General features: G+C 43.2%; 1 protein-coding gene across 1 annotated transcript in view; it reads right to left on the reverse strand.

Annotated features, from left to right (window-relative positions):
* Nucleotides 1–25,675, reverse strand: part of xpo7 (exportin 7) — a 94,977-nt gene that overhangs the window by 37,469 nt on the left and 31,833 nt on the right. Inside the window, exons 4-7 of the mRNA XM_059641225.1 lie at nt 24,684–24,850; nt 23,137–23,202; nt 21,657–21,761; nt 19,884–20,049 (exon numbers count right to left, since the gene is read on the reverse strand). Coding sequence (XP_059497208.1) covers nt 19,884–20,049; nt 21,657–21,761; nt 23,137–23,202; nt 24,684–24,850 — 504 coding nt within the window. The remainder of the gene's footprint in view (nt 1–19,883; nt 20,050–21,656; nt 21,762–23,136; nt 23,203–24,683; nt 24,851–25,675) is intronic.

Here is a 25,675-nt window from a genome sequence, read left to right on the forward strand (position 1 = left end):
AAACTAATTCACTGGCTGTGAATTAAGTGAGATGTTGATTGTCTGTGATAAGATGCTGTGTCATTCTAGTTCCACGTAAATTCTTTTCGTCTGCACGTTCTCGTTTTGTAAATGATTGAGGATTTTCTTGTAGATAACAAAGAGAGGGAAGGGGAGGGCGCAATTAATCAAGTACAGAGTAACGTGGGTGTCATTTGCAGGAGCACGGATGACAGCTGCAGGAAATGATGCTGAATTTGTTTAAAAAACTAGTTACACATCAGCTGGACTACTGCATACAGTTTTGGGTGCCACACTTTCAGAGGAAGTGAACACATTCTAAAGGCTACAGGGTTCCAGGGTTGATGAATTTCAGTTGAGAAAATAGATTGGTCAAGTCAGTAATATTTTCCTTGGAGAACTCTCTGCTCATAAATGGAAGAAGAATGAGAGGGGACAGACTGAGTGATTTGCCAAAGATGACTGTGAGAAGTGAGTGGCTTGGATCTGGAATGCACTGCCTGGAGTTGTGGTCGAGGTAGGTTGAATCTAGTCACACAAGAGGGCATGAGATGATTAGTGATATAGAAATAATGCGCAGCTTTATTGGAAAAAGCCAAAAGAATGGCACCAAGTCATGGGGCTTGTTTGAAGAATGCAGACATGGTGGGCTAGATGGATGCCTTCTACAGCATCACAATTCTGTGAAACAAAAGGAAGGAAATATTTGCCCAAAAGGGTGTAAAATTTTACAGAAGTCCAAGGATAATAAACAAGTCAAAATAAAGTGCTTGGAAACTAGAAGGAGAAAACTGGATAGCTTAAGTGATTTGCAAAACAACATGAGCAACCTCAGCAGAAGTTTCTCCCTCCAACATCAGAAAATGGCAGGCTCTGTGGAAAGGTGTTTGGAATGCTGAAGTATCCACAGAAGCTGGAGAAAAGCGCACAGCTAGGATACTGGAAATGAAACTGTTGGGGTTAAAAGGAATGAAATCATTTTAACTGCCCTGAGCAACAAGTCACAGTTCCATCCAAGAACAGGAAATTGATGAACTACCTTCTGAAGATGACCCACACCCCATGACCAGAAGAGAAAAAACAGACAATTAAGGGGGAAGGCAGAGACATGGAAGACTGGATGTGAGTTTGCTCACTGAGCTGGAAGGTTCGTTTTCAGACGTTTCGTCACCATTCTAGGTAACATCATCAGTGAGCCTCCGATGAAGTGCTGGTGTTATGTCCCATTTTCTATTTATCTGGTTAGGTTTCCTTGGGTTGGTGATGTCATTTCCTGCATTGGTGATGTCATTTCCTGTTCTTTTTCTCAGAGGGTGGTAGATTGGCTCCAAATCAATGTGTTTGTTGATGGAGTTCCGGTTGGAATGCCATGCTTCTAGGAATTCTCGTGCATGTCTCTGTTTGGCTTGTCCTAGGATGGATGTGTTGTCCCAATCAAAGTGGTGTCCTTCCTCATCTGTATGTAAGGATACTAGTGATAGTGGGTCATGTCGTTTTGTGGCTAGTTGATGTTCATGTATCCTGGTGGCTAGCTTTCTGCCTGTTTGTCCAATGTAGTGTTTGTCACAGTTCTTGCAAGGTATTTTGTAGATGACGTTTGTTTTATTTGTTGTCTGTATAGGGTCTTTTAAGTTCATTAGCTGCTGTTTTATTGTGTTGGTGGGTTTGCGGGCTACCCTGATGCCAAGAGGTCCGAGTAGTCTGGCAGTCATTTTGGAAATGTCTTTGATGTAGGGGAGAGTGGTTATGGTTTCTGGGCCCGTTTGTCTGTTTGTTTGGGTTTGTTGCTGAGAAATCGGCGGACTGTGTTCATTGGGTACCCGTTCTTGGAAGACGTGAGACAGTGTGTCTGTGACAGACAGACAGCAAGTGAGTTTTTTTTGCTAACCTTGAAGGGGGTCGTGTTAAAATTTTTGCCACTGCTTTCAATAAGCTAGAAGATTATAGTTGCACTGAAATGTGTAAGCACCAAAGTCAAAGTCAGTTAAAAGCGAAAGCCATAGTGCTATGATCTGTACTACACCTGAGGGGTGGCACCCTGGCTCAGTGGTTAGCATGCGATACCTCACAGTACCTGGGACCTGGGTTCAATTTCATCCTCAGGCGACTGTGTGCTGTTTGGACAGTCTACCCCTGTCTGTGTGGCTCTCCTCTGGGTGCCCTGGTTTCCTCCCACAGCCCAAAGATGTGCAGGCTGGGTGGTATGGCCATGTGTTGCTAGTAACTCAGGAGTGCGCACAAGGAACCCATGTAACAGTTATGAAGATTCTGAAAGGTGAAAACAAACAGCTTTCAGCAGGTTCGTCAGCTCTGACAAGATACAGCACACCAAATGAGGAATTATGTAAGTTGCAGTCAGTTTTTGATAACTGTCTGTTTCCCCAACACACGCATTTAGAGAAGGAGTGAGTCCACAGCTCAAGAAGCTGCTGAGGGCTTATGGGTGAGATCAGACTGAAGCACCAAGGCTGACCCTTTGAGTGAACCACAAATCAGTGGGATAGTCAGAGGGGCACGGTGAATCAAAGAGAAGCCACCCACAAGAATGGAAATGCAAGCAATGGCAATGTGAAGTCCACCTTCAGCCTTTAAGGGGGGGGGGGGGGGGGGGTCACCGTGTTACCAGCTCAGCCCCACTGTAATACAGTAAGACACCACAGGCCTGAATGATGGAGATGAAAAAGGGAGCCAATAGGATGGTGAGCACCCACCAGACCAGTCTTGGGAGATATGCCAGAAGGGAACATCCACAGGGTACCTCATCACTGGGAAGAGTTTGCCTGACATGTGGCCAGGAAATTTTGGGAAGGGCACAGGATTTTGTCTTCTGTGCTCCTCCCTGAGGATAATTCAGAGACATTGAGACTACCCATTCCAAAAACGTTTGAAGCCCTCGCCCGTCCAGAGTCTGGTCTGAATGCCAAGTCTCAGACGAGAGGGATGGGTGGAAAAACTATTTGCCTTTCACCAAGTTCACCTGCAGCACTGCTCTGCCTTGGACCCAGTCAGTATGAGTACTGCTGCTGAGCTATCACTAACAAGGAGAGACTTGTTTTGACTCTGGAATGACCTGGACAGCTATGAAGTCAGAGTAATCACAAAAGGCCAAGGGGTCAGAGAGGCGCCGTGAGGGACAGCGAGCAGCCACAGTTCTTTAAGGATCCAAGCGAGGGCCTGCCAAAGGCAGGACCCAGAGGAAATCAATGTGGTAGAAAGAGGCCCACTTTGCAAAAAGAAGTTTTGCCTGGCTCCCAGAGAAGGAACGGCATGCCTGAGAATGGCACAATTCAGCAAAGATGCAGAAAGCTGGCTGTGCTTCATTGGCTCTGTAAATCCTCAAAATTAAAAGGGTTGAGCTCAGGCCAACAAGAGTTAAAAGACAGCTAGGGTACAAGAGGAAGATGTTGACAGGGATGTGGCAAAGCAGGGTCCTTCTCTGCAGATTTAAACAGGTATTCAGAAAGTAAGGAGATCAATGTTGATGACAAGCCGCCTGTATACTTTCTTGTTGAATGGGAAGCCGGTTAACCAGAACCTTCTCCCCTGCATACACATGGTGACCAGGAAGGAGTTGCTTCATCTGGCTAAGAAAACACAGTACAGTAGAGCAGGGGGCTGGACCACCACCCAAGGGAGCTGTTTTGACAGAACCCTACCCAAAGCCACGACTCAGAAAAAATGAACTCTCCTGTGGTTCGACTATTCTTGCATCTGCTGCCATGACAGTTGAAGAATAATCAGTCCTGAGGTAAGCTCACTAATGTGCTTCGGAAGAAAAAAAAACTGCCATCCTCACCCAATCTGGCCTATACGTAACTCCAGACCCACACCAATGTGGTCAACTCTCAAGTGCCCTTCGGAATAGCTGAGTGACAGACTCGGTCACACCGATTGTTACAAATTCTCAAGGAAGATATAAAACCTGACAGACCACCTGGCATTGACTGATGCAACAGAATAGACAATGGCATAAAACTCTGCTATGATTGGATACAGATTGTAAATGAAATCAAGCATGCAGGTACAGCAGGCAGTGAAGAAAGCTAATGGCATGCTGGCCTTCATAACAAGAGAAATTGAGTATAGGAGCAAAGAGGTCCTTCTGCAGCTGTACAGGGCCCTGGTGAGACTGCACCTGGAGTATTGAGTGCAGTTTGGGTCTCCAGATTTAAGGAAGGACATTCTGGCTATTGAGGGAGTGCAGCGTAGGTTCACGAGGTCAATTCCCAGAATGGTGGGCCTATCATATGTTGAAAGATTGGAGCGACTGGGCTTGTATACACTTGAGTTTAGAAGGATGAGAGGGGATCTGATTGAGACGTACAAGATTATTAAGGGATTGGACAATCTGGAGGCAGGAAGTATGTTTCCGTTGATGGAGGAGTCCAGAACCAGAGGACACAGTTTAAAAATAAGAGGTAGGCCATTTAGAACAGAGTTGAGGAGAAACTTCTTCATCCAGAGAGTGGTGGATATATGGAATGCTCTGCCCCAGAGGACAGTGGAAGCCAAAGCTGTGGATAGTTTCAAGAAAGAGATAGATAGAGCTCTTAAAGATAGTGGAATCAAGGGTTATGGGGATAAGGCAGGAACAGGATACTGATTGTGGACGATCAGCCATGATCATAATGAATGGCGGTGCTGGCTTGAAGGGCCAAATGGCCTACTCCTGCACCTATTGTCTATTGTAAAGATATTGATGAACAATTGCAGTCTCATTTTCAACAAGATCTGTACTACTGAACAGTCAGGAACTCGAGATTATAAAATGCCCATACATTATACAAAAGTCAATGTGGGCCATTTTAAGACGCTTCTTGCAACAAACATTCTTCAAAAGCAAGCCGGCAAAAGCCATCTCCCAAACTTTGGCTGCCGTATCATTGATTGTTACTCGAGGGTGATAAAAGGTACATTTATCAACAACGCAAAATACTTAACCTAGATTACCTCAAACACATTGTGCTGAGACATCTTGCCAACAGTAGTTACTAAATAACCTCACAACTCTAAATTCTGGCAGATTGCTTTGATAAACAGAACATAGAACAGTACAGCACAGTACAGGCCCTTCCGCCCACTCTGTTGTGCCGAACTTTTACCCTAATCCTAAATTCTATCTAGCCTTATACTATCACCCACATGCCTATCTAATAGCCGCTTAAATACCTCGAGAGGCCGACTCCACTATCCTCTCCGGCAATGCAATCCAAAATCTACCGCTTTTTGCGGAAGCTAGGATTTGTTCGTGCACATCAGACTATTTCTCCCAGTGCAAGGTAACATTGTAAGGACATAAAACAACTGCAATAATTGATGGCAACCTTTGAACAGTACAAGCAGTTACCATATTTTAAAATGAAACCCTGTTAAACACAAATAACCTGCAGTTTTACTTTCCTCCTTTCACTGAAATAGAACTGGGCCATACAGCAAAGCTGCATAAACAGAAAAAAGGATGGTCCTTGTCTATAGTAGATTGGGGAAGGACACTATTCAAGAACCTTACACTGGACACAGCACAGCAGATCAAGTGTGGGTGCAGAGATGAGCTGACTAAGCAGCGCATCTTCGTTTTATATTATATTGTATTATATTATATTATAATACCCATGAAATGTCCCTCCCTACCACTGCCCTCTCTTACCCCTTACCTACAACATGTACCGCTCCACTCCACCCACAACAACTTCAAAAATCTGAAGTAAGTATACGGTGACATTTGTCATTTAAAACAACTTTTGACAGAGTTAGGGGGAACATCAATGAAGAACTGAACTCTCTGTTCATTGGTAAGATGTGCATATTGCTAGCTAAAATACCTAGCTCTAATCACTCCAGACAGTACTGGTGAGCTGCCTTCTGAAACTGCAAGTGTCCAAGAGGTAGACTATTGTTAGGCCAAGAGTACAAACGGATGCAATTCAGTACCTGCGGATAATAAAAACCTTATCAACCTCAAATTTTAAAAACGCAACTCATCTAAAAGCAACTGTAATTAAGGTTGTAGACATGCTGGGTTTCAGCGTGATTGTCGAATGCACAAAACCAGAAGAAACCCACCGATACAAAAACAACATCCTCACTCGGAGTAAAATTCACAAAAGAGAACAACAACTGACAACCCTTCTTGGAAATGATGGCAGAACTCAAAAACAACTGGGTACTCCAGACTACCAAATATAAAAAGAACACACATACGGACCAGATACTCAATTACACTGGCAACCACCTCAATGTCCACAGAGCTGCATCAGGACGCTATTTAAACTAGCCACAACACATTGCAGTAACCCGGAACTACACAAAGCAGAACAGGAGCACGTATACGGAGTCTTCAAAAGGAGAGGATACCCGAGAGGCACAATCCGCTGTTACCTCTGAGACAGACCACAACAGGAAGATACAACACAACCAGACTCACTCATCACCCTACCGCACATCAGGGACATTTCAGAGGTGACCACAAGACTGCTCAGACCCCTAGGTAGCAGAGTAGCTCACAAATCAGCAACCACCCTGTGACAGCTATTAACAAATGTAAAGGACCACATACCTATACCAACCAGGAAAACTAAAATACCATGCATGGACTGTGAGAAACACTACGCAGGGTAAACCAGAAGAAAAGTGACAACACAGATAGACAAACACCAACTGGCCACCAACACACACGACCAATTCTCATTTGTCTCACTATACAGGGACAACAAGGGACACAAGTTTGACTGGGACAACACATCCATAATCACTCAAGCCAAACAGAGACATGCCAGGAATTGCTGGAGGCCTGTATTCCAACTGGAACTCAATCGACAAACAGTGAATTAGACCCTGTGTAAAAACCACTGAGAACCAGAACTGGAAGTGGTAGGAAACACCCCGTAAACCAAGACATATAACTAAGAGTTTTGAGAAGATTTGTAGCTCAGGTTCAGGCTCTGGATGTGACAAACACTACATTGGACAAACAGGTAGAAAGCTAGCCACCAGGATACATGAACATCAACTAGCCACAAAACGACATGACCCACTATCACTCGTATCCTTACATACAGATGAGGAAGGACACCACTTTGATTGGGACAACACATCCATCCTAGGACAAGCCAAACAGAGACACGCACGAGAATTCCTAGAAGCATGGCATTCCAACCGGAACTCCATCAACAAACACATTGGCTCCAAATCAATCTACCACCCTCTGAGAAAAAGAACAGGAAATGACATCACCAAAGCAGGAAATGTCATCACCAACCCAAGGAAACCTAAACATAAATAGAAAGCGGGACATAACACCAGCACTTCACTGGAGGCTCACTGATGATGTTACCTAGAATGGTGATGAAACATCTGAAAACGAACCTTCCAGCTCAGTGAGCAAACTCACATCCATATAACTAAGAAGGAGGACAGGACAGTGACGCTTCACCAGAGGCACAGTGACAATGTTACCTAGCAGAGAGTGATGAAATATTTACGACCAAGCCCACTGGACCAGCAAGCAAGTCTGCACCCTCACGGACAACCAGAGCTACAAATCTTCTCAAAAACTTTCAACAACTGTCATTTACGGAAGAATTCTCAACTTCTAAAACTCTTCGGATTTACAGATGTGAAGCAACCTCAATCCTGAAAAGGGATGTCTCGATTGGTTTTAAACTGCAATCCTAAAGTCCCTCCTGCAACCAACAAAAAAAGACAGAACACTCCCAAAGGCTTCAATAAAAGAATTCATAAAAGGCTCAAGTTCACTGTTCAACCATGGAAGCAAAGCACAACCAGTGTATAGACAACAGTCTGACCACTGGGAAAATCAGGCAGAGAGAAGAAGATTCTTCACATTTGAGTGCAAACTTTTCATCTTCAGAACTTTGTTAGTTTTACTGTCAATGAAGTAAAGCTGGTGCGGCACGCTTTTGTCCTGGGTAGCACAGTATCAGGCATGGTTTGATTTTTGCACATGGACAGGTTTTATCATGACCTCTGCAACAGTGAGATACGGCTATTAGAACACTGTGGTCAAACTGTATGCCTGGAATAAAGGGAGTGAAATTATAGGATGGTGGATGGGTTTCTTCAACAAGATTGCTTAGTCCTTGCTGGTGTCAATCTTGTTGAGCGAGTATTGTTGGATTTGCACTGTTTCAGGAAAACAGACAGTTGTTCCATTTCATTCTGGATTTGTTCCTTGTAAACGATGGACAGGAAATGGAGAGTCAGTTGGACTCCTAGCCCAGGGGGTTGACAGTGAGCATTCTATATCATTCCATGTCAAGAGGTGGTGGCTGAGCACTTTTTGTGAAACATGGCCAGTACCATGCAATTTCATCAGGCAAAGGTTATACAGTCATAGAGGTCTAAGCACTGAAAAAGGCCCTTCAGCCCATCGAGTTTACAAAAGTGACCGGCCACTATTCTAATCCCCTTTTCTCGCACTTGGCCTATAGCCTTGCATGCCTTGCTATTGCAAGCGTACACCTGAAGACTTGTTCAATGTTATGAGGATTCTGCCTCTAGCATCCTTACAGGTAGCGAGTTCCAGATTCCCACTGCCTCTAGCATCCTTACAGGTAGCGAGTTCCAGATTCCCACCATCCTCTGAATAAATACATTTTTGTTTACATCCCCTCTAAACATCCTATCCCTCAGTTGTGGACCCAGCGACCATTGATTCGTCCAGTATGGGAAAGGTTTCTTTCCATCAACCATGTCTGTGCCCACAATTTTATACATCTCAATCTTGTCACTTCTCAATCTCCTCCGTTCCAAAGAAAACAATCCCAATCTGTCTTCCGAATTGAAACATTCCAATCCAGGCAATATGCTGGCAAATGTCTCCCGCACCCTCTTCACAAACACACGGCTCCTACAATGGGGGTTTTAGAACTGCATACTTGAGCTGTGGCCCAGCTAAATTTTATACAGTCCCAGCACCCCCTCGCTGCTCTTCAACTCTATGCCTCAGATAGTTGAGGCAAACATCCCACATGCCTTCTTAAGCACTTAAACAACTGCACGTCACTTATTAAACCAAGTCTGAAAGATGTCCTGCATGAGGAGGCAAACTATTTGACTCTGAGGTGCTGCACACTGTGCAATCATCGGTGAAGTCCCTCACTTCTGACTTCAGAAGGAGAAAGATCAGTCAGAAGGCATCTAAAGATAAATGGGCTGAGGAGAGAAAGGCACTCTTGCAGTGATATCCTGTTTTGCCAGACTTTAATTCTCCATGAGGAGAAAGTGAAATTACATGTCTGCTACAAATGAAAGGTAAACAAATATGTCCTAAGACAGGCAAACATGATAATGAAGAAAAGAAAAGCACAGACTGTATTTGTTATCCAGACCTCCTTGGTCTTGAATGCTCTCCTTTGCTTCCCATTATGGAGACATACTGTTGACAGTGAAGATGATTATCAAAAATTTCAGAGGGATCTCCATCAAATGGGGAAGTGGGCTAATGACTGGCACATGCAATTCTGTACAGAGAAGTGCGAGGTGTTGCACTTTGGAAAGTCCAACGAAGATAGGGCTGCAACAGTAAATTGTAAGGTCCTGAGGAGTGTTGTGGAACAGAAGGACTGAGAAGTAACGCACACAGTTTGGAGAAAGTGGCTTCACAGATGGATAGGGTGGTGAAGGCAGCATGTGGCATGCTGGTCTTCGTTGGTTGAGGCATTGAGTATAGGAGTTGGGACGTTATGATACTGTTGTCCAAGTAATTGGTGAGGCCACACTTGGAACATTTAGACAGTTTTGGTCACCGTATGATAGGAAAGCCATAGTTAAACAGGAAAATGTACAAAGAATATTTACGAGAACATTGCCAGGTTAGTGGGCCTGAGTCATAGGGAGAAGTTGGCCAGTATAGTACTTGATTCCTTGGAACGGAGCAGAATGAGGGGTGACCTTACTGAGGAATATAAAATCATGAGGGGCAGAGATAGGATGAATGCACATAATTCTTTTCCCCAGGGCTGGGGAATTGAAAACAAGAGGGCATAGGTTTAAGCCGAGAGGGGATACAGTTGAGGAGGACCTGAGGGGCAACTTCTTCACACAGGGAGTGGTGCAGAAACGGAATGGGCTGCCAGAGAAAACGTTCAAGGCAGGTACAATAGCAACATTTAAAACACTTGGATAGGTCCATGGATGGGAAGGGTTGAGAGGGATGTGGACCAAACGTAGGCAATTGGAACTAGCCGAGTGGGCATATGGTCAGTATGGAGTAGTTTGGGCCAAAGCCCTCTTTCCATGCTGTATTACTCTCTGACTCTCCTACCACAGCCTCAGCTCTCAAGAATACAGTGTAAACATGACAAAACGTGTTTTGTGTCATGGCTACTATTGTGGCACTTTCATACCTCCATAGAAAATAGCACAAAATAAAGCTATTAAAAGGCCAGTGTGATCATCCATAAGAAGATGCCTTCTGATTTTCATGTAAAGATATCACACGATGTCTTTCACTGCAGGGCTAAAACTCATTTCAAATCTGGCAATCTACCCTTGAACAAATGCTCATTTTGGCACCTGACTTGGCAGCTCAGTTCATCTAACACCCGCAAACAACACTGACAACTAATTACACTTCATTTCCAGCAGTCAACAAGCAAGACACTGAAATATTTGCTCCACAAGTCTGACAGATTAGTGCCCTGCAATATGGATATTTGGGCAAAAAATTTTCATTATAAGCTGGAAGAGTTATGCGTGTTTCTCTGGCAAAATCGAGTACTTCTCAAATTGCACAATGTGAGGAAGAACCATGCAAGAGTGAAATGGAGGATTCCAACTAAGTGAAATTAAGGGATCAAACAGCAGGACCGTAAGCCAAACAGCAGAATTAGGCTATTTGGCCCATCGTCTCTCCTCCTGCGTTCAATCATGGCTTGTAAGTTCCTCAACACCATTCTCCTGCCTTCTCTCTGTAATGGTTTCAATCCCCTGACTAATGAATAACCTGTGTCTTAAACACAGTTACAGCTTGGCCACCACATCCCTCTGTGGCCCGTCCTTAATGACGGACTCTAAAACCTTACCAAGGAGCAAGGTCAGGCTAACCAGCCGGCCCGTTGTTTCCTGTCTTCTGCCTCCCTCCCTAATAAAAGAGTAATGTTATATCTGTCATTTTTCCAGGCCTCCGGGCCCTCCCTGACTCCAAGTCTTCCACTGCGAAAACTGATGTAGAGTACCTACTCAGTTCTTCTGCCATTTCTTTCCTTCCCATCTGTAATTCTCCAGCATCATTTACCAATGGTCCAATGCCCATTCCAGCCTCTTACATTTTGGACAACCAAACAAGTTTTTGCAACCTATTTTCATATTTCTCGTTAGCTTTTTCATATTCCATCTTCTCCCCCTTCAGTGCTATTCCAGTTATCCTTGGCTGGTTTTTCAAGGCTTCCCAATCCTCAGGCTTCCCCCTAATCTTCACCACATCGTATGATTGTGTTTTACTTTTTTGCTGTCCCTGACTTCCGCTCGTCCTTCCCTTGGCACGGTGGTCCTTCCTTGGGATCAATGTCTGCTGTGCCTCCTGAATTATCCCCAGAAACTCCAGCCACTGCTCCTCCACCATCTTCCCTGCTCGGCCCCTCAACCCCTTCCAATCACTTCTGGCCAGCTTCTCCCTCACGTCTTTTTGTGAGCTTTACTCAACTGTAATACTGTAATGTCTGATTCCAGCTTCTCCCTCTCAAACTGCAGCATGAATTGTATCATTTTATGGTCAGTGACCCCTCGGAGTTCCTTCACCGTCAGCTCTCTCATCAAGTCCGCCTCACTGCATATCGAAGAACAACCATCAGATAAAGCACTAGGACTGGATGGACGACAAGCTCCTCAACAAAAAAAAACTCTGACATTACACAAATTTCTTTAAAGATCCTGACTTTCCCAGTCCATCTGCATATTGAAAACATGGTCACTGTAACTTCTTATACGCCTTTACCATCTTCTGGTTTATTTTCTTCCCCACATCCTGACTACTGCTAGGAAGCCTTTACTCAACTCCCATGAGGTTATTCTTTTCCTTTGTGTTTCCTCAACTCTATCCACACAGACTCTACATCTTCCAACTCTAGATCAGATCTTGTTAATGCTTTAGTTTCATTTTTTTTTATTAACAAGGTAACACCAACTCCCCACAGTGCCACTGCCACACCACCGCAACCACACCCCCTCCCCACCCAACTGCCTGACCTTTGGAGAGGATGTGTATCCTTGGATACTTAGTTCCCAGCCCTGATCCCCTTGTAGCCAAATCTCTGTAATACCCACAACATTACACCTCCCAATTTCAATCTGTGCAATAAGCTCATTCACCATGGCTCATATACTGATGCATCTGAATACATATTAAATCCAAATTACAGTAATGGAAGCAGCAGCTGAATTCATGTGACTTTCACATTCATACAGCATCAAGCAAGTGGATTCACCTGTCACCTCTAAAATGAAAGTGCTGGCTGACCCTCGAGTTCACACACAACCTGCCTTTGCAGTAAAATGGAATGAGGCCACTCGTGGGCAGAGGGGTCTCAGTTTCCTTAAGCAGTAATTTGAGCTTCAGCAATGTAACATGCCTCAAGATGTAAGTGGTGAAGAGCTGAGGCTAATTCTTCCTCATGCTGCACATGCAGCTACCTCGTTTTAAACTCTTAGCTAATGGGCAATCAATATCCTCACTGTGCACTGTAATTAATGCAGCAATTATAAAGAAAAGTTAAGTCAATCCAATCCCTCAATATTTTATACAAAGAACATGTTCCAACTGAGACATTCAGTTCCAAGAAGAAGAAATGCCAAAACCCACAACTTGGAGGTTGCTGTTCGAAATCAGAAACTGACACATAATTTTGCAATTGGAATGTGCAACACAGTTCACTGAATTCAATTAAACTGATCAACCTTCCCTCGCTAATTAAGTTCATTCTTTCATGTCCCAGACACTGCTCTCCTTGATTACAACAGAGATGTAAATGTCCCACAACATGTAAACTTTCTCTGAGCACAGCCAATCCAGTCAATGACACTGTTACTTTCTTTAACAGAATCAATAGCGTTCGTAAAAGAGTATCCAAATGATCAAGTATCAGAACCTAAATCTAAGAATTAGAATGAGAATTAATTGCAGAATTACTTCTTAATTAACCACAAAACAGTGGCGCTGTTGCTCTGTGAGGGACCAGACCAAAACCCATTCAAATCTATCAAGGAGACAGCCTTGGCCCTAACTGTTATCTTACGTAAAGGCAAGTGTAGGGTGCTGTGTTCCAGATGTAATTCAATGAGTTAAACAACTCAACTTTAAGCAAAGGACACTTCATTCTTCCCCTCCAGTGAAAGTACAAAACAAAAAAGTACTGGTGTAACTAACTCTATTGGAAAACTTAATGGAATAGTAACTGTTCCAATGCAGTAACTTCCCATAAACAAACCCTTAGCAAAGGCAAATTCAGCAAAAGAGATTGTCGCATGTGTGGTGTTTCTCCAGTCCAAGAGAAAAGAACAACAAGAGAAAACTCTGGTCGGGGCGGGGGCGGGTTAGGGGTATGGCAGCTACCACAAACAACTTCAAAACCGTAAAAACAACTAAATAATAAACTAAAACTACGGTTCTGTGGGGGTGTGACTCCATCCCTTCATGCTGCTTTTACTGTTCCAACTTTTTTTAAAATCTGAAGGCATATCAAGCAGTTTACTTTATTGGCTTAGAAAAGACAGTTTTGCATCTCTGGCTCAAAACATCTCGTCGAACACAAAACCAGTCAGAGATCACGTAACACCAACTTATAGTCCAACAGGTTTATTTGGAATCACAAGCTTGCAAAGCGCTGCTCCTTGATCACGGCTCACCTGATAAACAGGCACAGCCTTGAAAGCTTGTAACTTCAAATAAACCTGTTGAGCTATAACATGGAGTTGTGCGACTTTTGAGAGAGTTTGTGATCCAATTCAATCTAACACTGGTATCTTCACAGGAAAAAAAGGACAAAATATACCTTTTAAAGTCACATTATCATCACAGTATTCAATCATGGCCAAAATGCAACAGCCCTGCCACGGCAGATATCATTTACATTGAGTGACAATGGCCTACATTCCAGTACCACTCAAGACTTCAGCACTGAGGTTGACACTTCAAGACAATATTGAATTGGGTACTGCACTGTTTGTGAACAAGGTATGTGTGCAGACTAGCTGCTGCAGCTGCCCAAATGTGACAACACTTCAAAATTATGTAAATCGCTGCAAAGTTCTAAGACCCTTTCACTGGGAAAAGCTCTGGGAACGCAAGATTCTTCTTTAACATGCAACAAGCAAGCACAAAATCCTGTAACAACAAGAGAAACGGCTTGAGAAATTTCGCAGGTCTAGCAGTATCTAAGCAAAGAGAGCAGAGTTAACATTTCGAGTCAGTAGCTCTTCATTAGAGTGAACACTAAGCATTCCAACAAAATCTATTTCTAACGAACAGTCAGCACAATTGAAACATCAACTCTGCTCTCTTCCCAAAGATGCTGCAAGACCTCTGAGGTTTAGTCAGTAATTTCTGTTTTTGTTTCAGATCTCCAGCATCTGCAATTCTTGGTTTTATCATGGAATCCTGTGAGAACTTGGAGTATTCACAAGCAGAATGTTATGATTTACAGGAGGGTTCCCAGGCAGCGAATGAAATTCAAAAAAAAAAATCAATGCAAGGAAGAGTATTTGCAAACAAAGCTCCAGAAAGATGCTTGAAAAGCCCTGTTGTTCCCTTAAGTACAGGCTTGATTATGATGAGCTTCCACTCTGTGCCATTATTGACACAGGGACAGAGACAGAAGGTGGAAATATCCTTGGGACTATTTTTTGAGGAACTGGTATAATTAGTAACTGCTAATTGGTTTCACCAAATGCTGAATAGTGTGGTTGGTTGGCTCACCGAGCTGGTTCATTCTTCTGCAGACGTTTCATTACCGTGCTGGGTAACATCACCAGTGCAGCCTCTGATGAAGTGTGTTTTCCCGCTTGTTATTCGAACTCTGGTGTACCTCACTTCCAGTTTTCCTTCACAGTGGGGTGTATACCGGGTCAAGCTCTGTTTTTTGATGGCGTTCTGATGCCATAGAGCTTGACCCAACATATACACTCCATTGCGAAGGAAAACTGGAAGTGAGGTAATCCAGCTCAACAGACTCCAGAGTTCAAATATCAGGCGGGAAAACACAACAGCGCTTCATCAGTGGCTGCACTGACGATGTTACCCAGCAGGGTAATGAAATGTTTGCAGAAAAAGAACAAACCAGCTCAGCGAGCTAGCCAACCACAAAATCAACAACCCCAGCTACAAACCAACTCCAAAAGCTTGGAAATGCTGAATATATTTGTGTGATAATTGAATGCGCACACTTCTAGTTCCCTTCGTCCCTTTCAAGTACTGCTATGTGCCTGATAGAAGAAGCAAGGTTAACCGGTCAAACAAAGCTAAGGGGAGGAATGGGTAGTGTTGAGGAAGTGGGAAAGCTGCATATGGACCTCGACAGAGAAGAGACTGGGCCAAGATGCAGCACATGGAACACAATTGTGAGGTTGTGCACTCCGACTGGAGGAATGCAGTTGCACACTATTCTCAAAATGTGGAGAAGCTTCAGAAATCTGACGCACAAAGGGGCTTCGGAGTGCTAGGTCAGGATTCTCTTAAGATTAACACACGCTAACTCAGTTGGTAGTGAGCAAAGAAACTGCATTGTTTGTATTCATTTTTAAAAATTCATTTACGAGATAAGGGCTTCATTGGATAGGCCAGAATTTATTGCTCATCCTTAACTGCCCAAAGGGCTGTTCAGAATCAACCACATGGCTGGAGCTCAGGTGCCACATGGATGCCAGGCCAGATCAGGATGGCATTCCTTCCCAAAAAGACAGTAAGGACATTTCAAGAGCAGGGATATTCTGCTGAGGCTGTATAAGGCTCTGGTCAGATGGCATTTGTAATATTGAGAGCATTTTGGGCCCCATATATATGGAATGATGTGCGGGCTTTGGAGGGAGTCCAGAACAAGTTTAGAAGAATGGTCCTGGGGATGAAGGGCTTGTCACACAAGGAGCAGTTGAGGACTCCAGGTCTGTACTCAATAGAGTTCAGAAGGATTGGGGAGGATTTGCTTGCAACGTAGGGGACACCGAGAGGCGTGCTGATAGAGAGGGCATGGAGATGATGCTTCTAGTAGGACAGACAAGGACTCAAGGGAACAGCCTCACAACAAAGGAACAACCCTTTAGAGCTGAGATGAGGGAGAATTTCTTCAGCCAGAGAATGTGAATCTGTGGAAATCATTTACCACAGAGGGCTGTGGAGACAAGTCATTAAGAGTATTTAAGGCAGGGACACAAAGGTTCTTGTTTGGCAAGTGGAATCAAATGGGCTTCAGGGAGAAGGCAGCAGAATGGGATGGAGAAACATGTCAGCCATGATCGAATCGTGGGGCAGACTCGATGGACTGAATGGCCTAATTCTGCTCCTTTATCTACTAGTTCAATGGACTAGAACACAGACAGCACTGAGGAGGCTACCTACCTTGCGGACAAGAACAGAGATATTTCAGTTATGTGAATATCGACTGTTGAAATGTAAAGAATCTTCAAGGTGGCTCTGAGAAGATATATTGCGGATGAGGCTTATTTTAATTTATCCTTCTCTAGTGTAAAAACCGTTTCTTTCGGTTTTTGTGCAGATTTGACTGTGGACTGAAATGGGTAATGGCCAAGTTTTGTTGAAGGATAACTGCACTTATTCCAAGTACTGCCGTGAGATGACACATTCAGTTACAATAATTAATAGCATGTGGACATCACTTTTTAAGTCAAGTAAAGACATGAATTTCAATTGGAGACATGAACTTGACTTGAGTCAACCAAGTTTGTTCCTGGAAGGTTGAGTCGAGTTTGGGTAGTACTGTTGTCTCTATGGAAACAGTATGTAGCACATTCACACACTACATGTCCAAGTCAATAGGTCTTGAAGATCAACATAACCTACCTCCCAATCTATTTGCTTGATTTCAACCCAACATTTCCTCCTATTCTTTTCTCATGTACTAATCGGGATTCCCCTGAACAGACCTCTTTGTTTCAACTACTCCAAATTTGGAGGAAAGCAGTTTCAGCTAAATTATTTGTTGCAGCTATTCCTGACATGCTTAAATTAATGCTGTTTTGGATCAGTCTATCTTCTCTATGTGCTAAGACCAGGTTTACATTCAAGTGGGTGAACTTACCACGCACGACTCAATACAACAAATGCACAAAGGAAGGTGAGAAAGGCTAGCTTTCTGGAACCCTACAAACCCAGGCTCCAGTCTGATGTTATCCTCCATCGTGATGACTCAGTTCCAACATACACACCCAGAAGTCCAACCAGCCGCGGAGTGAACAGATTCATTCAAAATAATTTGGACATGAACTTGATAAACAGTAGTCATGCTTCAACTGTTGTGTTTTGGTACTGAAAAAAATCACTGAAATAACTGCGCAGGAGTCAGTATCCCGTCACCAAGTCACCCCTTTATATTGTGTGTAACAGACCGGCTGTGGTTGATCAGCTCAGAGTCAATCCCCTGAAATGAGGAGATTCTAATCTCCTGATTATATCCATCAGACAGGGCTTCCCGAATGGTCCAGGTTAACCAAGAGCAGCCAAGGATCTTACAGTCAACAAGATCCAACAGCTTTCACTCACCAGAATGTCAGGATTGAAAAGCAATGGTTTTAGTGTTGAAACAAGTGGGTTCAGCACTATACATCCTGGAATGCAGCAGCAACCTTAAATAAACCCCAATGCACCTGAGTAACCCTGAAGAGATAATGGCAAGCCTGGATCATGGGGAATGAAATGATAAAGACACACGGTCTCTAACTCTAAATATTTCAAATACAACATGACAACAGAACTTAAAATGGGTCTTTTCCAAGAGAAATTGATGATAGAAAAATGCTCCAATTTATGGCTTCTGTAATCGTGAATCTTGAGCACGGGGTGAAAAATCAAATATAAACGTGTTTCAGAATCTCAAATTGTGCTCTCCACATTCTCTCTCTCTGTCTCGAAAACAGTAACGTGAATTCAGACAGCGCCTTCGCCATTCTATCGCCCAAGATCCTTAACAGGAGTGTAATACAGCAATATGACAAAATAAGTCACAATTACTCAAAGAAAGCCAGGCAATGTAGAGTCACTGATACGAAAGACCAAGGCTAACATCTAAGCAGCAGTAAACTCAAATTACAGAATGCATCAAAAAAAGACAGCCTCAATTTTGTTTGCAAACCGTCAAAAAGTACGATCAAACTTAAATGACTTGAACTGAAATAATGAGAGACAGGGTAGTTTTCAGTTAAGTTACTGAATAAATGAATCTGATCGTATCATGAAGGATCCAACATGAACAGTGTGGCACTGACAATGAGCAAACAGCTTTGCCAAAAGTGAGCCAACAACTGTCGGGCAGAAAAACAAAACAAGCCCAAATTCCAGAATCCACATTTCCATAGTGTGTCAAATTGACCAAACACCATCAGTTTCATCCACAAATTTTCTGAAGCCCAAATCAACAGGGTTCAGACAGCCAATACAAGGTCATTTATAGAGGTGTTTACAATTTAAATTACCACAAAACTAAGGATGCTACTCTGCTCTCACTGGGTCTGGCAACGAAGATGGCAGCGGGCGAACAGTCGGTCGGGATGGCCCTGGAGACAGATTTCCAATCACTCCTTGCCAACTCAATTGTGTTTCAGTCAAAAAGGCCCAAAGGGGACCTTGGGCTGGTCACCAATTAAACATCGCAAGTGACCAAGTGATGGCACTTAATAGCCTCAACTTACTGACTGTCGAGAACTGGGAAACCAAATAATCTGCACAATGGGTTGCAGCTGTGGCCACTATCTGTCCCAGTCCAGCACCAGTGGGGGACAGTATTGGGGGTTCAGGAAGAAATCAAAGGAGTTGCCACTCAAGGCCATCCCCTTGATCCTGCTTCTGACCCAGTGGAAGTCCCAGCAGCTGTCACTCCAACCTCAGAAGGCCCCAAATGAAAAGCACTTGGCACCAGTTAGAACCATGGGGCCTCGTGTGTCAGCAATGATCTTGAAGACCCAGAAGTTGCCGGCTGCTGATCGCCGAGCAACACAGGACTTCAGTCGAGGGGCTGAGGCTGGCTCAAAGGCTTGCTTGTCAACGTTAAGTGTACAATTGGAGCTTGACCAGTCAGCACAGCACCTTCAAGCGGCAGGGAGTGAGGAAATTTACACAGCTGCGGCACACAGCACAACATGTCAGCCAAAATACTGAATCTCTCAAACCACAGAGACTCCATACAGTCCAGACAAAACAGACAGGGAGACTGATAAGATGATGAATGGAAACAAGATGTATGACACAACGTCAACAGTCGAGAAGAAAGAATTCAGGGGACAGACACGGAAAGAGAAGGGTAAAAAATGGAGAATGAGAGATGATGGACAGCAAGTGGGAAAGAGGAGAGATGTGTGGGACAAAAGTGACACAGTGGGTAGGGAAGGGACATGGAGACACAGTGGTGAGCAAGGGGGCACAGACGCACAGAAGGTGGAAATGGAAAGGAGAGCAGGGAGTAATGACTGCGGTGAAGGAGGAAGAGAAAGTATGGGTGAGCTGTGCGTGGGGAATGGAAAGTGTGGGAAGACAAAGAATGGGTTTGAGTAAGCATTCTGTCTGGGGGTAGACAGTGTACGCATGGGACAGATTTGGGGACAGAGAGAACGAGCAAGGATAAACAGGACAACAGAGGTTTTCAACTGCAATGCAAACAGAATGCTAACCAGTCTCGAGGCAGAGCTGCTGAATATGACCATACCTGACCTCCAGCTGGTTGGAATCTGGACAGTACAGAGGTCATCTGAGGACTCATCCGTTGATGTGCCAATGAAGTCAAAGTTGAGACAGTTGTGAGCCAGTTTGAGAAGCTGCATGAGGAGACCATGCTGGCTTTCATCATTCAAATTGAAGCTTTTTCCAGACGCCTGCAACAATGTGCACATTATTAGTTACTGATCCAATCAGCAGGCACTGTTTAAGTGTTCGGCTTTGACATTTTCACAGTCACGTCAACAGCATTTCACCAGATTTCAAGGCATCACATTTTCTGCTCAGCCTCCTGAATTGGGAGAAACTGTCATCTCGAACTACAAAGTTACATTGTCTTGTCCAGTCAGCTCATTAATCTAACACTTTCTGACATCATACACCTGTCCACAATAGGTGTGTTTTATTTCTAATGTAGAAATGGAGCAAAGAGGGCTTCAACTGTGTCAGCTTTTCCACAATGTTTGGGCAAATATTACGAAATGACAGTGACACTCCATTTGGGACCTACTGTTTCTGGCTGACAGCACTCCTGGCTTTAGGAAAAGGACCAGGAAACGGAGGTGGCAAATGATACTAAGCACTGGGCGCATGCTCAGTGGCCCAATAAAACACAAAATGCAAAGGGATAAAGAGTACATTTATCCCAAAATGCCAAGAGAACTTTAATCAAAGGGGTGTTGAATGGGAAAACACTCATGCCCGAAAACACAACTGTCAGAATCTCTGAGCAGAGGCTCCTCCTATGCTGTGGCTGCTATGACAAAGTTACTCGCTAACCTACGAACAGACTGGAGCAAGGTATGCATGTGGGAAGAGAAAAGGGAGGCTGTAAAGGGAACAATAGTTTTAAATGGCAGGTGAAGGAATACTCAGCTGATGAGGGGTCAGGTAAACTGAGGCAATCAGCCCCTTGCATATGAACACAGAAACTCTCACTGAAAGTGTCCAAAGTTCAGGACTTATTATAGGGAATGAAATACAGCGGATGAACTTGCATTAAATGCTGCCAATTATTACTTTAAAGCAGAGGTTGAATATGACATGAAAAGGATATACAGTGCTTAATTAAAAAACTTGGAGCAAATGTACATGCACAGATAACACACTGGTTTTCACCTCACCAATCTGAATGTGTAGTTAAGATGATGGTTTTGTGTACAAGGAAGTGTGTGACAGTTATTCTGACAAGTAACTTCACTTACACCTCTGAATAAAGAGGATAATATTTGCTGTACTGTGTTTGCTAAGTTTAATGGAGGGTTAATAATTACTTAGGACATTGATGGTTTCTCCTAATTCTGCTTCAGCGTAAGTCCAACTCCCAATTGATGATAACCATCAAACATGGTATTGTTACGACAAGAATCTGTCACCCAGTGGAGTAGTACGTGAAAATGATGAGGTTGTTCCCTCAAAATGTAAAGTCAGCTGTCCAGAAAAGTGAATTATTCACAATTCCAAAGGATGCCGGGGTAAGAGTGAATAAAGACTGGTAGAAAAGAGATGCACCAAGCCCCATGATAGTACAACCTGGCACGGGGAGATGAGCAAGGGGCAGGACGGGAGCACAAAGAACTATATTCCTTTGTACCTATGTTTTTTTTTTGCTTCCGAGGTCGTTTACGAATATCACCAAGTTGTCTTTGGACAGAAGACTACCCACATGCACAACAGTGTCACTTACAGGGTCATAGGATCATTTCTAAATTTGGTTAACAATGTAAAATGCAGCCTGATTGCCAGTAAAATGTAAAACATTTACCTGTTTTAGTAAATTGCACGACAGTGTGAAGATATCAAATAGTGATGTGTCTCTAAATGATGATGCAATTTTCCTATGTTTTGTCAGCGGATGTGTAGTGTCAGCCTATCAAAAAAGATACAAAATCATTTGCCATGTATCACCTGCACTTCAAACAGTGAGATAATATAACGCTTGATGAATCATTAAAAGTAACAATGCACGTTAACAAGGCTTTGTTAAATGAGAACAAAGCACTGAGGTTCATTGATGGAACACAAGTAATAAGCAGAAAGATTATGAGCAACTTCTATGGAAGTCTGGTTGCAGCACACTGTACAAGTGCTTTCAATGCTTGTCTCCATATTGGAAAACATTACACTGAAGTATTGGAGAACTGCAAAACTTGAACAAGGATGTCATCACCACTGAGAGCTTATATCATGAAAAACTGAATAGCCTGGGCCCCTTTTCTTCAGAAAGCTGAGGGATGACTTCACGAAGGTGTGTGAAATTGTGAAGGGGGACAGGGAAGATGGATGATGCTGAGATCAGGGGTCACATCTCAACATCCCTAACGGTGGAGAATGCATTTCATTAACTTGTCTGGGGGACACAGTCTTCTGTTTTGCTGATGCTCCAAATTCCAGGATTGGCTGGGCATTAGCACTGAGGAGCCAGCTAAAAATGAATAGTGGACAGGCCAACCACTAGACTTTAAATAATTCAGAACGTACACATTTTCATCTTTTTAATCATTGTTTGAAGGGGGTGAGGATCTTTACTCCAAAACGCTGAGACCTCATCAACAGCTTGACAAGTGCAAAGGAATTTGATACACTGAACAGTGGGAAGGGGCAATCAGCAGGAGGGAACGGGAAGGCGGTTGGAAACTTTGCATGGTGATAAGCACGGATGCACTTCTGAATAGCAAAGAGCTTGTTTCTGAGCAGCAATGCTTTAGTATTAGTACTTAACAGCGAACTTAGACTCTTCAAGACAAACAAATCATAACATTGTTAATTGACAAAGAATCCACCACAGATCTAGAGAAAAGACTGAGGGAAAAATACAAAAGGAAGTTTTGGACAAAAAGGATCAAATATTTCATTCTTCATGATAACAACAGGGATTTGGATCAACCAACAATTCCATTGTTCGCACAATCCCCATGCTTCCTTGACCAAGATCAATGTATTCTTTGAGTAAATCTACTTGGTTCAAATGTGGAAAAAACACATAACAGTATGCTCCTCGGCCCGTTGTACAAGTGGTTGCATATGGTTATACAACAAACATCCATTCTACCAGACCTGGATCAAATGCTTCATCCCAACTCATCTTGTGACTTTTGAATCACTGGACAAGAACCATGATCGGCAAGGAAGGAAGAAAAATGCTGAGAGCAGAATGCAATGGGCACTCAATACCAAACATTGCAAGTGATGAAGTAGAAATAAAATGATAAAAATCAGACACTTACTTCGATGAATGAACTTACTTGGTTTATTTCATTGGTTAATTGAGAAAGAATCATTACTCCTATAATACAGTGCTCAACACTGTCCTGGGGAGAGAAAACACAGAAAACATGCATGTTTACTTGCTCTTCACATAATATTGCCAAATCACATGAACCGTAATTAACACTTGATTTGTTATCCTCCAGGATTCTCGGGCTCAAATAAATGGCTCCAAAGCTAGAATGAAGTGTTAATCAAGTTTATGTGGGAGGATGCGTGATAAAGATGTCAGATCAACCCAGTATTCGAACAGGGTTCCTGACCATGGGCAATAAGAAACAGCCTCATGGTATTGCTACTGAATTGAGTAATGCTGGATCACAGGTAATATATTCTGGGTCTCTGGGTGTGAATCCTACCACAACATATGAAGAAACTCGGCAGAGAAAAGAAACTAAGTTTATTCAATCTGGCATCTGAATCAGACCATGGTTAATCACTATCATTGACCAGCATTGGTTCCATACTGCTCATGATCAATCATGGCACAGCAATGAAATGCTGGACCTTTCAGATAGCCATACAATGTATGATCAGAAGCAGCCCATCTGCTCCACCAATAAACAGCTTGATGATCCTCAACTCCACTTTCCTGCCTTTTCTCCCATAGTCCCGGGCTCCTTCACTGGTGAAAAATCTGTCTCAACCTGAAACATAATTGATAATCCAGCTCTCTGCTATAAAAATTTCAAAGACACATGACCCTCAGAGAAGAAATTCCTCCTCACCTCTCTCTTAAATGTGCTACTTTAATTCTGGCATCATGCTCTCTGGTCCTAGATTTTTCCACAAAGGGAAACAATATTTCTGCATCTACCCTGTGAAGTCGCCCAAGAATCTTTTATGTTTGAATGAGATCGCCTCTCATTTTCCAAAATTCCAACAATCCCATGTCTAACCAGCTTAAGTTCTCTTCATAAGACAGTGTCTCCATATCATGAATCAGCCAAGTGAACCTTCTCTGGACTGGCTCTACTGCCAACATATCTTTCCATAGCGAAGGGGCTCAAAACTGTCTCCGGTATTCTAGCTGTGGGCTGAAAAGTGTTTAGCAAAACTCTATTTCCTTTGAAATAAAGGCCAACATTCCTTGTGCCTTCCCCATTAGCTTGTGAACTGGGACACGAGCTTTTTGTGATTCATGGACGATGACTTGGAAATGCATCTGTGGTGTAGCTTTCCGTAGCCTTTCTCCACTTAAATATTCAGCTCCTCTACACCTCACGCCAGTTTGTAATATCACACTTTACCACCTGATATTTTGTTTGTGAACTTACTGTCCATTCACTTAACCTGTCTGTATCCGTCTGCAGACTCTGTGATGACAGAGCTCACAAGACTGCCTTCACCTACTGAGCTGTGCAAGAGCATCAGACGAACATGAACTTTTTCTCTCATGCTTGCTTCTGGAAAGAAATGCATGCATTCCAGAGAAATAGCACAGAAAACATCAAAACAAACTTCAAATGCAGCTTCGTGAACAAACATTGACCCAAATGAAGCTCTGTTAGGAACATATGCCTACCTGCAAGAATCGCGTGACATCTGCAATGACATTCCTGAACACGTACTCATCCTTCTGGCAGTCGAACCAGCCCAGTTTGGTGATTCTTGCAAACAGCTGGATGAGGGCCTGCGTTACAAAGTTTGCCAGCTTGGGCCTAGTTGCCAAGTAATTCAAGACATAGTTTCCTTTTACCAAGGGAAAGAGGGAAAGCAAATTAAATGGTGCAACACCCTTGAAAAGACACAGTGAATGAACCTAATTTTAAAAACAAATCTGTATCTGTAAATGTACTTGAACAATTTCAAGTGGTCTCCTGCTTTACAAACTTATGAACTACTTCAGTTTTTTTCAAAGCAGGAGGGTTCATTCTTGGGGGAAACACAACAGTCAACTTGTGTAATGCGAGTTCCAATCAATAGCAACAAATTCAATGATCAGATCATCTGCTGACTGAACGATAAATATTGGCCAGGCCAGCCACCACAAAGGATGCCCCAATCTTCTTTGAAATATTGTCAAGGAATATTTAATATATCTCAGCCAAAAGGTAGCACCCTCTACAGTGCAGTACACACCATTAGCACCTCACTGCAAAATTAGCTTACATTTTTGGAGTTCAGGGGTCTGGAATGAAGAAGTGAAGGTGTCCAGTGCTCCAAAGCTAACTTCGGTCACTGGTATTTAGTCCACAAAAGTAATGTCAAAGTTTTTCACAGCAAGGTACCACAAGTAAGTGATCAGCTAGTCTGCCGGGTTTACCAAGTCAAGGCTAAATTCAAGTCAGGAATCTTAAACTCTTTTTCTCTCGGAATCAAATGACATCACAAAACCTTGCGAATGGAGCCATTGGTTAACATCTTGTCTGAAAGGCACATATCAAAAAGCTCAGGATTTGGTTTCATATTTTAATGAAATACCAATACATTTGATGCTAAGTTAAATATCGGCACAGAGATCTAAATAGCGTGCTGGTATTTGCAAAGAGCTTTCACAAGCATATCATTATTTAT

Source organism: Stegostoma tigrinum, chromosome 40 (genome assembly GCF_030684315.1).
Source record: "Stegostoma tigrinum isolate sSteTig4 chromosome 40, sSteTig4.hap1, whole genome shotgun sequence".
NCBI lineage: Eukaryota > Metazoa > Chordata > Chondrichthyes > Orectolobiformes > Stegostomatidae > Stegostoma > Stegostoma tigrinum.